At 31.5% G+C, this 16,714-nt stretch overlaps 1 protein-coding gene and 1 pseudogene across 1 annotated transcript; both read right to left on the bottom strand.

Moving 5' to 3' along the window:
- Nucleotides 1-454: 454 nt before the first annotated feature.
- On the bottom strand, nucleotides 455-7,443 carry LOC129302157 (cysteine-rich receptor-like protein kinase 5). Its single transcript, XM_054940837.1, has 6 exons — nucleotides 7,022-7,443; nucleotides 4,343-4,465; nucleotides 3,743-3,870; nucleotides 3,445-3,658; nucleotides 1,733-1,803; nucleotides 455-1,515 (listed from the first exon to the last, which is right to left on the bottom strand). Exons 1-6 carry the CDS (start codon nucleotides 7,416-7,418, stop codon nucleotides 1,285-1,287), a joined length of 1,164 nt encoding a protein of 387 aa, XP_054796812.1. The 5' UTR covers nucleotides 7,419-7,443; the 3' UTR covers nucleotides 455-1,284.
- A 4,185-nt stretch (nucleotides 7,444-11,628) lies between these two features.
- LOC129302156 (cysteine-rich receptor-like protein kinase 2) lies at nucleotides 11,629-16,645 on the bottom strand (annotated as a pseudogene).
- Between the last annotated feature and the right edge of the window lie 69 nt (nucleotides 16,646-16,714).

Raw genomic sequence — 16,714 nt, forward strand, 5'->3', positions numbered from 1 at the left:
AGTTTAAGTTCTTGCACTGTTTTACCCAAAATTTTACACTTAATCTAATCCTTTCAAGCATTAATCAAATGAGCCTAACAACTAAATGGTAGCCAAATACTTAGAAACATTAAGATAAGAGTATTAAAATAAACACAGACACATATATATCATTAATCACAAAAAAGAGGAGAAAATTAGTGTTAATCCATATAAGGGTTTTGAATAATCCTAAAGTAAAGTGTTTAACTACTCATAATCATCCACAAACTATAAATACACAAAAAATTCAAACTCATTTCAGATTATAAGGGAGGAAAGGAAAGAGGAATAGAAAAACAAAAGAAAATGAGCTCCAAATATCTTCAAAGCGTTAATCTCTTAATCCTAACTCTTTCAATGCCTAAACCTTATCACAACCAAGCTCCAAATGTGTCTTAAGGTGTGAATCATTTGTTCTGGGTCGAGCAAATAGCATATATGTATCCTACCCAAATATTTTAGATAAATAAAATGGTATGTTTTGCTGACAGAGGTGAAAGTCACAAATAAAGTCGAGACTTTGGTTACGACTTAAGCTAGTTTTTCACACTTCTTCCAATTAATGAAATTTATCATCTTTGCACTTGATTTCTTCACTTAAAAGCCTCTCAAAAGTATCATTGAAGGTCCAAAATTGCTTCCATTCTAACTTTACACCAAAATAACACTACTTTAGCTCAAAGGTGACAAAGTAAAGCTAAATGTACAAACTCTATATAAGATGCCCATTTTCCTAATTTAGACAAGCAAAATATATAAATAGAGCCAAAATATATCAAAATCTAAGGAAAATGTGCTCAAATGATATGAAATCCTAGGGGTTAACAAACACATACTTTTATAATTTATGGTGAAGAAGTAACTATTCATCAACACGAATAATTCACAATTATGCACTCATCACTCTCTTCATTTTATGACTCGTTTGATTCAATATCCCATTGCAGCTCTACTAGCATAATTAATGATAATCTATATCTCATAACTATAAAAGCATGTGTTTGGTTGATATTCGACACCGGGAATGATAATGATGATTATCAAATAATGGTAACAAGGATTCACAGGTGCAGGGCTATGAATAGTTGTTACCATGCAATACCACCCGTTTTATCCTTAAAAAAATCCTCATGCTTCCCGTTGTCCAGTTCCTTCTTCCTTATCTGAATCGACCCTTTGTTGGTGACACCATTGAACAATCTAGGCAGTAGCATTGGACGTAGAAGCATTATAAGTAGAAGTGTATTATATTCCCCAATACCTTTAATTAGTTTCAATCAAGATAGGCATAGTGGGCTTCATATTCTCTAAAAAGTCCTCATATTGGAGCAAAGTAACTACTTCAGACATCATTAGTCTTCCTTCAGTAGATGCTTGAGTGCAAAGCAAACCAATCTCTATGATTTTCATCACTTCTTCTGTGTCATACTCATTAGGGTCCAAGGTATTATCCACCAACTCTAGGTGCATGCCTCTCTCGTATAATTTCCAAGCCTAACAATTTGACAATTAAAGAGAAATGGAATGAGAAGGCTTATATATAATAGGCAGAGCAAAACCTAGGATAATGTTTTCTTAAATATTTATTTTTGGATTCTCTAATAAAGTACTAGCGGGATTTACTAAAAGAGTTAAATTAAGTTGTCAAAGAAGTCTTGAATCTAAATTATATAAAAATGGCCCTTTCAAAAATCCTTGAGAATTTTCTCACTTTTTGGAGGAGAAATTCACCCTTAGCATCATTGACGGTTAATTCTTTGCTTTGTTGACCACTGATGATTTCTAAGACAATAACACCATAACTATAAATATCAGCTTTCTCTAATAATTGACCATAAATTACATACTCAGGTGCTGTATATCCCCTGACAAATGCAAAATATTATTTTAATTGTAATTATTAGAGCAATTGTCTCAATCATAATCACATAAATATTAAGAAACAAATCCATCATTATTTATTTGAGCGATTTTTTTTCAATATTATTAAACCACAAAAGTATGAAATAGGGGTAAGCAACAAAAAGGATTGCATCATGTTCCAGATCAATACAAGTTCCTTCGAGGTATTCACAGTAACATAAAGGCTGAACGGGATAAAATGGCAAAACTAATTAGAGGTGTAATGGGAGTGTTCCATTGATTTATACATAGATTTTATCAATATCTTCAATAATATAATTCATGCACCATATATGAGAAGTTCAGAAAATAAAACAAATACATCATACTTATAATGTTTCTGCAAATTTTGTGCTAAGATGAGATTTGTCCTCAGGCAAAAGCCTTGCCAACCCAAAATCAGTAATTTTAGGTTGTAGATCACCATCTAAGAGGATGTTATGAGTCTTTATATCTCTATGTATGATACAAACATGAAGCTCCTCATGTAAATAAGCCAAACCTCTTGCCATTCCTAAAATTATAGCATATCATTGTCTCCAATTAAGAGAACCTTTCTTTTCACCTACTTGCCAAGTTTACACAATTTCAAGGATATGATTAACATGTAGGGACGTACATGAAAGTCATACTCAAAGTGTTGCATTTATAGAAAATTGATAAAGAAGTTTACTGCAAATTCTTAAATAAGATTATGACGTGAATATATATATATATATATATATATATTTTGGTTGAGGCGTCAATCGCATGTGGTCAAGTTAAAAAAAAAAAAAACAGGAAAAATCACAATCAAGAACCTACTTCTGTTCTGAAAAGATAAAAATACCCTTCATGTGTATATTATATACTTTTTTAACAACTCCTCATTCAAAAAAAAAAAAGTCCCATTTACATTTTAATAACAATTAAATCCCTTATTAAGAACTCTAAAAAATTAACTTGGTGGTGACGAGGAATAAATATTGTGATTTGGTGAACAAATCTGCATTCAAGAAAAAATAGGTTTCATATTCATTCTAACAATAACCAATTACATTATTAACACCTTCAAAAAATTAACTTGGTAATGGAGCAGAACAAGCTTTGTGATTCGATAAATAAGTCCCTATTCGAGAAAAACCAGCTCCCATTGTTATTCTAACAACAATTACTTCCTTCATTAACAACTACAAATATTAATTTGGTTGATGAATTGTTATGATCTGGTGACCAAGTCTCCATTTCAGAAAAAAAAAAATCTCATTTCCATTTTAACAACACTTAATTCCCCTGTCACAACAAAAAAATATCAGGGATAGCTTTGTCTTTTCACAACAAATTTTAATTATATTTAGGTACTTTGGTTTTGCAGAGTAATATCATAATTCTTTGGTCCTGCAGGGTAATTAATTGTCTCTAGGAGTCCTTGATTATGATTTCCGAAAAAAAATAAAATATCTACGCCATGATGTTATGAATATTATAATAACTACTACTTAATGACCGAGATAGAGACATTGTCTGAAGATAGAAGCTTACCAAATAAGAATTTGTCAAGACTGTTGTTTTTCATGTATTCATAAACAAGTAGTTTGTTCTGCCCTTCATTGCAACATCCTAAAAGTCGAACAAGATTTAGATGATGAACATTACTTATCAGCTTCACTTCACTTTCAAAATCTTCCTCCATCTTTGTGAATTGTTGAAAAGTTAATTTGTTGATTGCAACTACTTTCCCATTTTTAAGAGCACCCTATTCATGATTATTAAGAATTTCAATTATGAAAGTATTTTTTGAATATATAAATATGCTGAAAATAGAAATAAATTTTATTACCTTGTATACAACACCAAAGCCTCCTTGTCCAAGTTTATTTTTTTCACTAAAATTATTGGTTGCAAACTTTAAATCCCTATAACTGTAAGTAACTAGGCCGCCTAACTTGCTTGCTCCATATATCTCTTCTGTTCAGCATGACATTAATTAGTCAACACACGCACACACACACACCCCCTTCATTTTATAATGTAGGACATATTCTACAAGCTATTATTGGTCTAAAGTGTAGGACATTTTGTAATTTTAATAAATATCTTTCATTCTTATCCTTGCGTTGATTAATATGTGCTTGGAGTAATTATGTGTGAGAAATTATGGATGTTAGTTGTGAATAAGTGCAACATTGAAAAAATAATTATGTTTTTCATGAGATTAAAAAATAAATTTCTTTAATATGTGTGACACATGTTGGAAGTGTCCTAATTTATATTCTGAACTAGAAGGAGTGTTTGTAATTAAAAAAAATAATAGGAATTGATCGCTAAGTGGAGATGAAATTCTATATATTTTTTCCATGCAAAAAGTGAAAAACCAATGTATCTCCTTAATTATATAATTAAATGTGTATAATAGTTGAAAACTATCCAAGTAATTTACCTCTGGAAAATTTCTTAGGAGTGTTTGGTCGTCTAATCCTCCAGGCAAATAATACAAAGAGGACTAAAAAACAAGCTACACTTCCAACTACTCCACCAATAATGTCCACTTTCTTGCTTGAACCTTGAAGGAAGGAAATAGGGAACTGATCATTTTCAAATCAGTCATAGCTCTTGTTGATTAAATATAACTTTAAAATTTATATCAGGTTATACATATGCAAATTCATATTTAGTGTCTATGTTAAATTTAAACCTTTGAAAAAAATGTACCTTTTTGTTTCAAGGGAGTGATATTGATGGTCTGATTATCAGAAAAAATGAAGTGATGGATTATCTCATGATGCACCCATTATCGATCATAATGTGTAGAAGAATATCGGATGAGTAAAAAATGTTGTGTGGAGCCCTAATAGAATGTGTTGAAAGAAGTTGAAAAATAAAACAATTACGCAAACCCATATAAGAATTGTAATATTCATAACTTATAAATAGCATGGTTAATTCCCTATAGATTTTCACTTCTACATTAATTACACAGACCCTTATTTTCACTTCTATTAAGTTAATCATGTGTTCTGTTTAATCCAAAAAAAAAAAATTCATGTGGTACGTTGTTGAATAGTTAAAAACTTTTGTGTGTCTCTGTGTGTGTATTGATTTATTTTCACAAAATCTAGTAAACAAATAAATAGAAAACACCTAAACTATCCCACACCATTCAAGAAAACATATTTCCTTGCATGTCTAGTCATGCACTCACAAATTAAGGAATATGTAACATGAGTTTTAAAATTACACATGACGAGAAAAAATCAAATTGTGATGGCTAAATATTGAAAGCAAAGGACACCATATTTTAACTTAAAACCTGAATTCAAGCAAACTCATGAACAAATAGGCAAATAGCAGCTAAATAACACCACATTTTAATTCAAAACCTCAAAAAATTGAATTTAATTATGCATCTTTTTTTATTATATATTAATTATTAAATCCAGTTTTATCCGATATGTGATCTCTTACATCAGCTTAAGTCTACCCATAATTGGACAATCTAATAGTGATATTGGAATATTTGTGTTATATTTAAATCTTTGAATTAACCGTACCTTGTTTGTCTATTAAGGGAGTAACATCAACGCCCCGGAAATTATCAGGAAAGAAGGAAGTGAAAGATTATCTCATGAAGCATCCAGCAGCAAAAGCCTTACCATCAGAATTGGGAAAACAAGTGAGAATATTGTTGTACCCAGTGTTCAAGCAATTGAGGCACCCATTTTGTGTGATAGTTTCAGTACATTGAGCAAACGCATAAATAGTTGAACCATTCTCAGGCAATTGTGCTTTTGTGGCTGCAAAAAGCCCACGTCTTTTGGGTGGTGTTGTTTGCAGATTCATTAGAACTTGTTGCACAAGTGAGGTAAATTCTGTGGATTCTCTTGTAGTTTGATTACCACACGACACGGCATTGAAATTCTTAGTTGTCTGGTCAAAGAAAGCACTGGTCTCATACCTCTACACAAAGTATACCACTTATCATTTCTAATTCCAAGTTCAATACACAAGTTTTGCTCTGCACTGATCAAAATAGAAGCTGTCTTACCTCTATATGTACGGAACTATATTCGGTGCTCATCACCCCATGGGATGACCTAGGCCCTTCATTTCTCTCAAATGATCTCTGCTGTTGATTTAAAATTATTTTTTTAAAATATTTTTATATTATATTTATCAAAATAAAAATATATAAAATTATAAAAAATAATATTAAATATGGACTGTTTTTTTATACTTGTTAGAGGATAAATATCATAGTATTCATCATCCCTAAGAATATTTGAACAATCCAAATTTAAGTTTTTTTATTTTTATTTTATATTTATTAAAATAAAAATATGTAAAAAATATAGAAATCTTTAATAAATTTGTTTATCACCAATTCAGCCAGTAAAGATATAGTATAAACGATCCAATTTAATATTAATTTCTTAATATTTTTATAAATTAACTATTCAGACATACTCTAGATAGTATAAATATAGTCTAGAAGATCCAATTTAATACTAAAAGTTTTATAATTTAAATGATCCATCATTTAGATATATTTTGCATCACCCATATTTAATATTATAATTTTTTATAATCATTATTTCAATAAATATAATATAAATATATTAAATATAATTTTAAATCACCAGTAGAGATTATTTGGGAGGAAATGAAGGGCTTAGATCACCTCATAGGGTGGTGAGCACCAAATGCATTCCCTATATGTACCTATTGGCCGGTTAGCACAAAAAATAGAAGTACAGCTTCAATAAAATAAAAATTTGCAAATATATGATTATCAATTTTGTTTTTATATTATTTTATATATTAATTATAGTACCATACATCTATAAAAATAAACCAAATTTTATTTAGTTTCTGGATTGTTCCTACCTTTTACCCCCGGACCCCACTCACCAGTAAGCAAGATTAGGTGGCTTTGTTTTTTGTTTTTGTTTTTGTTTGCGCACTTCTGCTACAGTTTAATCAAAGGCGTAAACCACAAAAGCTACTACATAATAAAGCAATAAAATATTCAGGAAAGAAGAGGGCAGACTTCAACTTTCCTGGCGGCTGGGAAAAATGAAAAAAAGAAAAGGAGGAAAATGAACTGGTGGACTAGTTGTACCTGAGGAAGCAGCCGTCGTAGACGGCACGGCCACCTTGTGCTCCGGCAGGGCAGTTCCGGATCTGTTTGGCGGCGGCGTCGAAGCAGGCAACACAGTCATGAATGGAGAGGTAATTCTGCATTGAAAAAGACTGAAAACTGGGTTTTCTGCGTTGCCTTGCGGCGCCGTCGCGAAGTGCTTTTTTTGATTATTGACGAGCTTCTTTCTGATCTCGCCAAACGTTTTGTTGACGTTGTCGCTGAAGATGGAGAAGTTGGACAGGACGAAAAAGGCGTTCGAAGGGGTGCACCCTTGGCTTAGAAGATTGATCTGGGGGTCCGAAACGACGCCGTTAAGCATCCAGCATGACCAGAATATGAAGGTGATTAAAGGAAGGGATAAATTAGGTGGAAGCATCTTTTGATGAGATCTATTTGATGGGATTATATCTTTGTTTCAGTTTATTTGCATGTCAAGTGGGTGAAGTTTTATTAAGAAGGAAAGAGAGGTCAAGTCGTTCATGTTGACGGAGTAATTTGGAGTATAGCCATTGACCAAACGATAGTAGTTGATTGGTGTTTGAAAAACGACGTCGAAGGAGGAACGAGAATTTCATCAAAAAATAAGGAGGCCGGAAGAAACCGGTAAATACTACGTGGGATCTGATTGGATTCAGGTTCTCTAATGTACGTCTCATCTAAAATGCCTCTTATAATACTTCGTCCTCAAATTAACACTTAGGTTAAAGCTTTATATGTTACTTGATCTAGTGAAAGGAATTATACCCTCTCAACATGACAAACCAATATTTAAATCATCATTTTAAAAAGTGTTCATATCCGCTATTAATTTAATACCTAACTTTGTCTTGAACATATACATATATGCACATGAAAAAAAAAATTATAAGTGACATTAGATAGTGCGGCGTTAAATTTAGTGGTATCAAGCCGTAGATGGAATTGCTTCTCATTTCCTCAGTTTTCAAATTGTTGAAGGATTCAACGGCAATATGTTAAAAGGAATGATACGGCACAAGGCTGTTTGGTGGAAGACTTGGAAATCTCCAAACAGTGATCCTCCCCAGTAAGAAAAAAGACACCATGTTGAATTCAGCAGCCCATAGATAAGCATCAAGAATAAAAAAATAATTATGTACTCTTAGAGTCATGTATCTTCTCTTTTCTATTTATTTTAATATAATTAATAAAAAGACATTAATGTATTTAATTCATACTATTCTTTTAAATATAACATAAATGACATAAGATTCCGTGTGTCTTTTAAAAATTTTCTTTTTGTAAGTATTACCAGTAGGCACCGCTGGTCAAAATACATATTTCATAATCTCTTGGTCTCACTGACCTTGAGAAAGAAATTTAAAAAATATTGACCAAGAGATAAATAAGCTTTTAGTAAACGAGAGAAGCTTCATATCGAGAAGCGGAAATTCCTCAGCCAGGATCGGAAGACTTCAAAAAGGAGGACAACGTGTTAGATGCGGCCACAAACACCAAATATGAGTCACGGACGAGACTGAGTCTGAAGCAAGAAGAAGCCGTGAGAGATGAGAGGTCTCGGCTTCAGAGATGAATGACGTCGGACACGCTGCTGAAGGAGGAGCTTTCGAATTCTGCCGTAAATACTTATTTAATATTTAAATATTTATTTATAATTAAAACTCTTAAATTTGCAATTATTTAGATCAATATTTTTAACTTTTTTTTAAAAAAATTTAACTATCATTGTCCCTTTATCTTTTCCAAACTTGATCATAATTTTAATAATTGAGATTTAATTATTATAAAATAATTATTATAATATTAAAAAGTTAAAATTTGATTTGAACCGCTCAAAGTTGTAATAAAAATATTTTTAATAATTTTTACTACAGATCTAAATTTTTCATAATATTATAATAATCTTATAATATATTAAATATCAATCATTGAAGTATTGAAGTTAAGATCCAAAAAGTAGGGAAGATAGGAGTATGGAAGCCAACGGATCCGGTGCTCATCGCGTCGAAGGGAAAATCAATTTATGAAAAAATTTAACCTATAAAAACATCAATTTATACTGATAGATTAAAGCTATATTAAATTTAACCTATTCAAAGTATATATGGATAATCAATTTATAAAATTATAAAAAAATTACTATTAAATTGAACTGTCCAGATTATATTTGTAATATTCATGATATATCTAGATAATCAATTTATAAAATATGTAAAAAATTAATATTAAATTGAATTGTACAGATTAAATCTATACTGACCAAGTTGGTGGTGAACATATTTATTAAATTTATTATAGTTTTTATAAATTTTTATTTTGATAAATATAAAATAAAAATGAATTATTTTAAATATCAACTGTCCTAATCTTATCAGGGATAAACCATAGCAAGCACAAAAGACAGTCCAGATTTAATTTTATAAATTTTTATTTTAATATATATAATTTTAAAAATATCTAAAAAAATCAATTTATAAGATGAACAGAAAGGATCATTTCAAAATCTAATTCAAAGGCCAAGATGAACATTTGCCCTGATGAGCAACGCAGTGCTCATCAATGAGGATCCGAAGCCAACTCCAAGAGAAGCCAGATGGATGAAGAGTTCTGAGTTTACAAAGGAGGGAAAGAGAAGGAAGGGAAAATATAAAATTTAAGATAGTAAAAAAAAAAAAACATAATGTTTTGGGTATGAAGGGATTAATCTAAAGATGATTCAAATTTCTAAAAGCATGCCATCACTTGGTCCGACTTTGAAGGAAGTACCCATGGAGATTGCATCTTCCGAATTTTTGAACGTCCAAGAGCAATTGCATTTAATGGGCTCTTTTAGTCGTCAATAATTCCTCGGACCCTTTGTTTTCTTTGAATCTGGGCTCTGTCTTTGCATTGTGAAAATTGTGGGTTTCATGTTTGGGAGTTACTGACTCAGTATAATTACCAGCAATGGGCGTTCTATGTTCAGTCCTTCCACCAACGTTCTTGGTCATCTATGTAATTATTGTGCCATTCAACTCTAACAAAATTTTCTCATAAGTAGGTCAGCATGGATTCAGTAAAAATGTTCTCGAACCGATTATATAACTAGTGTAAAAAGCAACTTTAACAGGTGTAGAAAGCAAGAAAATGAATAAATCTGGGGGGAAATCTAAGTCAAAAACATTCATCCTTGTTTCATTAATAGGTTAAAATGCTAAAAGTAAAATCATATTCTTTATATAAATGACATGATAGTGTAATTCATGAAATTAATTGGCATGATATTCAAAGGCCTTGGTACTCCACATGCAGATACATCAATCAAAGAAGGGTCTTTTTCTCAAGCAATTAATTCTCCTGGGGGCAACTAGGTGGATGTTTTCGTGGTTGATGTTTCCGCTGTTGTCGTTTTTCTGGTTGAGTTTTGTTGTTTTTTGTTTCTTCAATTTGGACCAATTTTTGTTTGTAATTTTTTTGACTTAGCTCCAAATATGTCTCAAAGTGTGAAGAATACATTCTGAGTTGAACAAGTAGCATATATGTTTCCTACCTACTCATTTTCAATTAAGCAAAACACAATGGTTCTATTGACAATGGTAAAAGTTACGACTTTTTGTGATAACTATGAAAGTTTTGCAATATTCTTCCAATTTGCGTGGTAGCTTATTTTTGCATTTGATTTCATCAGCTAAAAGCTTTCCAAAAATACCAACAATGTCTAGAAGTACATCTAACAAAATTTTAAACCAAAATAATACAAAATTAACTCACAAGTATTAAATTATAGACCAAGTGTGCAAACCCAAAGTGCACGTTTATTTTTTAATTTGGACAATCAAAATATACACAATTGAGCCAAAATATATTAAAATATAAGGAAAATAATGTACTCAAATGACATGAATTCTAGATTTTAGCAATAATAAATTGACATAGACTAAGAAAATTAGTACTTGTAAAAAAAATTAAGTTTTTTAATACCTTTATTTTAATAATTTACATTGAAAACTACTATTAATGGCACATGTTAATGTGTTCAATCAATATTTGAGAAAATAATAATAAATATATATAAGACATAGCAGATTGTGGTGTTACATCTAGGATGAATACAAATCCCTTAACTATCTACATTTGTATATGTCAGACAATCTACGTAACGTGTGGTTCAAAAGTGTGGGCATGTATGTATTTTGGTTTCCTTTTCGTAGTATAAAGTGTTCGCAACAACTTTTTCTATGAAGTTTTTTTTAACCCTCGTAATGACATGCATGTAATTGTGTTGTTTTTAAATTCGTTCTTATGTAATTGTGTTGTTTTATTCTCAATATGTTCGAAAGGGAAAAATAATTAATTTCATTTAAAAATTCATGCTTTGTAAAAACTAACTTGACTATAAATAATTAGAAAACAAAACTGGATATTGTATTCTTAATGTTACTTTGAATATAAAATAAATAAAAATAATAATTTACTTAAATTTTAAACGATATTAGTATATTTCCTCAAAATTGCAACTCGTGAGAATCAATTCAAATAATATTTTCCAGCCTTGATGTGTAATCACACTCAAAGATTGAAGAATGAAATGAAGGATAATCATTTTTGGGTTCCAAACTCGAAAGTCACTCATATGTGCCCATTCCTGTAAAATACATCATCTGGCTGGTTTAGTATATATATGAAGAGGTAAAGATGAATATTAGCCCCTAATTAGTTACAATTAAGACAGGCATAGTGGGAATCATATGCTCTAGCAAGCCCTTGCTTTGGAGCAAACCAATTATTTCAGACATTGTTGGCCTTAAGTCAGCAAATCCTTGGGTGCAAAGCAAAGCAATCTCTATGATTTTCTTCACTTCTTCTGCATCATAGTCATTTGGGTCTAAGGTTTTGTCCACCAAATCCAAGTGCATGCCTCTCTCATATAGTTTCCAAGCCTGGGATTAAAGTGAAATGGAATAAGAGGGGTAGAAAAGACAAAGCAAAACTTATGTTAATTTTTATAAATATGTATTAATTATTAGATTCTCTGATTGAAAGACAAAATTGAGATTTTTATAAAAAGACTTAAGTTGAGTTCTTAAGAAAGTCCAATATATGTGAATTTTATCAAATTAATGTATTTTGAATAAGCACAGGAATTTCTCACATTTAGAGGGAGGAACTCGTTTTCATTGTCGCCATCATCCTCTAATGCTTTGGTTTTTTGGCCACTAATAATTTCAAGGACTACAATACCATAGCTATAGACATCGGCCTTCTCTGATAATTGACCATGGATTATATACTCTGGTGCTGTGTATCCCCTAACAAATGCATAAAAATTATATGATACAATTAACTGTATTGATTGCTAGCTCAAATAAAAGGAAATAATTATTATCCAACTAAATTTGATACAGAGATGTGAAAACTGAAGTATTAGATCAGATCATGTTTGACAGAGCTATGAATTCTTTCTTCAAGCATTCATGGTATATACAGACAAAATTGGAAAGGTATAGAACTTTTTTGCAAGTGTGATAGGAGTGTTCTTACGTATGCATAGATTCAGATTCTATTGATATGTTAGATAATCCATGTACCATAACACAAGTTAAGATAAATCAAAGAAACTTCAATATCTGGACTTACAATGTTCTTGCAAATTTTGTACTAAGATGAGATTTGTCTTCAGGTAAAAGTCTTGCCAATCCAAAATCAGCAATTCTAGATTGTAGATCATCATCTAAGAGAATGTTATTAGTTTTTATATCTCTATGTATAATACGAAGATGAGATTCCTCGTGGAGATAAGTCAAACCTCTTGCTATTCCCAAAATTATATCATATCGTTGCTTCCAGTCGAGATAACCTTTCCTTTCACCTAGTTGCCAAGTTCACAAACATTGAAACATTCAAAGAAAAGAAGAGTGAAACAAAAATTGTTCTCTTAATGTTACTGCAAGTAATTCGTGTGTGTATGTGTGAATTAAGTCCTTCATTAAAATATGGCATAAAGATTTTGTTTAGTGAGTCAATGATATTACTAAGTTGAAATCAAAACTTTAAGAAACATAACAAACTAAAGCTTAAAAAACTATACAAGTTCTTTCAGTTGACGTAAGATACCAAATAAAAATCTGTCCAGACTGTTGTTTTTCATGTATTCATATACAAGGATTCTGACATGGCCTTCACAACACCATCCCAAAAGTTGAACGAGATTCGGATGGTGAACGTCGCTTAGAAGCATCACTTCACTGAAAAAATCTTCCTCCGTCTTTCTGGAATGTTGTAAAGTTAACTTCTTGACTGCAACTACTTTCCCATCTCCTAGAGTGCCCTATTCATGTTGATTTAGAGCATCAACCAGAACTTATTGTTAGAAGTTTTGCCTCTACCTCATTGCAAATCTAACTTTACATTATATAAATCTCACTTGAAAACATCATTATTTCATAACATGGTTTATATTAAACTATGTGAAAAGAAAATAAATTTACCTTGTATACGGCACCAAATCCTCCTTCTCCTAGTTTAGTTTCTTCACTAAAATTCTGAGTTGCAAACTTCAAATCCTTATAACAGTAAGAAACTAGGCCTTTCAGCATAGTTGCTGTAATTACGTCCCCTATTAAGGAAAACATTTGTCAAAGTCTCTTCATAAACTTAAAGAATCAATTAGGGATTCATAGATCTTTTCATAGAGATGAAAATATGCTTACCTCTGTGAATTCTCTTAGAGCTTTTTGATCGTCTAATAAAACAGGTAATAATAAAAGGAGGATCAAAATAAGAGTAACCCCTCCAACAACTCCACCGATAACAGCCCCTTTTTTCCTTGAACCTACAAGACAAGGCTAGAGTAAGAGAACTCATTTTCAAATAACATTTTTACGCACACGCACACCAGTAGATTACATGAAGAATACATTCTAAAATTCGTCATGTTTTATAACACATATCGATATCGTTGTATTTAAAAAAAAAACATATATATCAAAATCAATATTGATATTTATATCATTTTCTATGAAGAAGACAGTTTAAAGGATAAATTTAGATAAATTTTATAACTAGCTAGATATCTTCGCGATGCACATATATAATAGATATTAACTATAAAATTTTCAATAATTGTACTAATTTTTTCCAATATTTATACCCTGCCATAAATGTGCAGAGAACATTGGATGAATTAAAAAAAAATCACAGGGAACCTAATACAATATACAAGGGATAAGATTGAAGGAGTAAAAAAAAAAAAAAGCCCGAACCCATTTAGAATTCCAATGATCATAACTTATGAATAGTGAAATTCTCTGTAAAATTTTATATTCCATATTGGTTATTTGTAATAAAATCTTTCTGATCGATACATATAACTGAAGTTTTAATAAGCATAAGAAAATCAAATAGTCATGTCGCAATATTTGAGTTATATTAAAATCTTTGAACAAAACATACCTTGTTTGCCTGCAGACGAATTAGTGATGATTTCAATCATCTGGTAATTATCAGGAAAGAAGGAAGAGTTGGAGTATCTGATGAAGCAGCCATCAGCATAAGCCCTGCCATCCGAATTGGGAAGACAAGTTGGCATATTGTAATAGCCAGTCTTCAAGCATTCGAAGCATCCATTCTGAGTGATAGTTTCAATGCATTGAGCAAAGGCGTAAATAGTTGTACCATTATTAGGCAATTCTATCTTTGTGGCTGCAAAAAACCCTTGTTTTTTGGGTGTTGTTGTCTGCAGATTCATTAGCACTTGTAGCACAGCTGAGTTAAATGTTGCGGATTCTCCAACAGCTTGATTACCACAAGAGACGGCATTGAAATCCTCCGTCGTATGGTCAAAGAATGAACTACTGGTCTCGTACCTCAATATACAAAGTATACCACATCATTTTCCCAAGTTCAGTGATAAGGGTTTAACTTATTTACATATCAATCTTATTGGATGATATATATTGTGTAAATAGATTAGGGTTCTAAAAGGTAAACTCTTCATAAATTTATTGAAGGATGAGAATCAACTCACAATTTTATCATATGTTCACGAAGAGACCTAAAATCATAATTCATGTCAATTAAGCTAGTTATCCTGTTTATAATAGCTAAGGTTCAGGCCTGGTTAAGAGACTCATAATTTAGTTGCATGAATGACCATCATGTGCTAGAGAAGGTAGACTAATTGAAGCTGGCTACGTCTTTCTAATATTTGTGTGGACTATGGATTTTCAAACAATGTAAGGAACCTTTTTTTTTTTTAAGTCCTTTAGTGGATTATTTTGACTAACCTCCCCGGCTGGAACCTGATGTAATGTAGAATTTTATCCATCAAAAGGTAGTGGTAAACTTATCATAATAAAGTTGTAAGTTCTAATCTGATAATTGTAAAATAGAATTGTTCACTTGATAGATATATTTTTTTCCTTTGCATTAAAAAAAAGCTAAAATAATTTTCTTATACAAGAAAATTCTCATTAGAATAAACATATAACTTCATAAAATAAAATTTGCCAATCAATTTATTATCAATTGTACCTTTACATCAATACATCAATATATATATATATATATATAGTGTGTGTGTGTGTGTGTAAGACTCAATTTCTAGAGTTGTGGTGACATTGATAATAAGTGTCTATGGCCCATTACTACCCAAAAAAAAAAAAGAGTACAAGACCCATTGCAAAGTTGTAGGAGTAATTAATTTTTTTGTTCCTGAAATGGCCCTTGCAAATAATGACATTTATGATTGAGAGCAAAATTAGAAAGTGCAAAAAAATTGTTACACATCAATTGAATCTCAATATTTTCTCTCTATCTGCGTGTATATAATTTGGATAAAATAATTAGGAACAGAGGGAGGACTATGTAATGATATCAAAATAAATATCTCATCCATATCCCCTAAAATATCTATCCCTACTATCTTCTATTCAAAAGAGAAATGTCAAACTCTAGCTTTGAGGAGTTGTACCTGAGGAAGCAACCGTCATAGACAACAGCGGCACCTTGTGCCGCCGTAGGGCAGTCGCGGATTTGTTTGGCAGCAACGTCGAAGCAGGCAACACAGTCAGGAATGGACATGTAGTTTCTACACTGAAAAAGTGTGGAAACGGCGGGGTTTCCCGCGTTGGCCTCTCGCACCCTCGCGAAGTGGTTTTTTTGAGCCAAGATCTGATCTCTGATGTCTTGAAACGTTGCGTTTACAGTGTCATAGACGACGGATAAGTTGGACGAGACGACTGGGTTGGATGACGGGGTGCACCGTTTGGTTACAGGATTGGTCTGTGGATCCGAAACGACGCCGTTAAGTTTCCACCATGACCAGAACATGAAGATGATGGTGAAAGAAAGGAAATTAGGTTGAAAAAGCATCTTTTTATGCGGAGGGAATGAAGATGAAGAAGGGAAAGAGAAGCCATGACGTATCTACATATATATGCGTGTCGAGGATTATTAAAGATTATTGGCGAGTCAAAAGGAGAATTTATATCAGAAAATTCTTCCTTTCATACCATACAGAGTATCTTCCAGCAGCACCGCTTGTGTTACAAGATAGAGTATTAAGTAATTTTTATAATTATTTTAAGCTGTACTTTCATTTATTTTTTTTAAAAAATGATATATTGAAATTTCAATTATCATGATTAAAACACATGTATAAATTATTTAACAAGCGTGTGTAACCGAAAAGATGTATGATTTTAAAGAGATTAG

The sequence above is a fragment of the Prosopis cineraria genome, unplaced genomic scaffold (assembly GCF_029017545.1).
Source record: "Prosopis cineraria cultivar Desert tree isolate PC_DT_omini unplaced genomic scaffold, ASM2901754v1 PC2, whole genome shotgun sequence".
Classification (NCBI taxonomy): Eukaryota; Viridiplantae; Streptophyta; class Magnoliopsida; order Fabales; family Fabaceae; genus Prosopis; species Prosopis cineraria.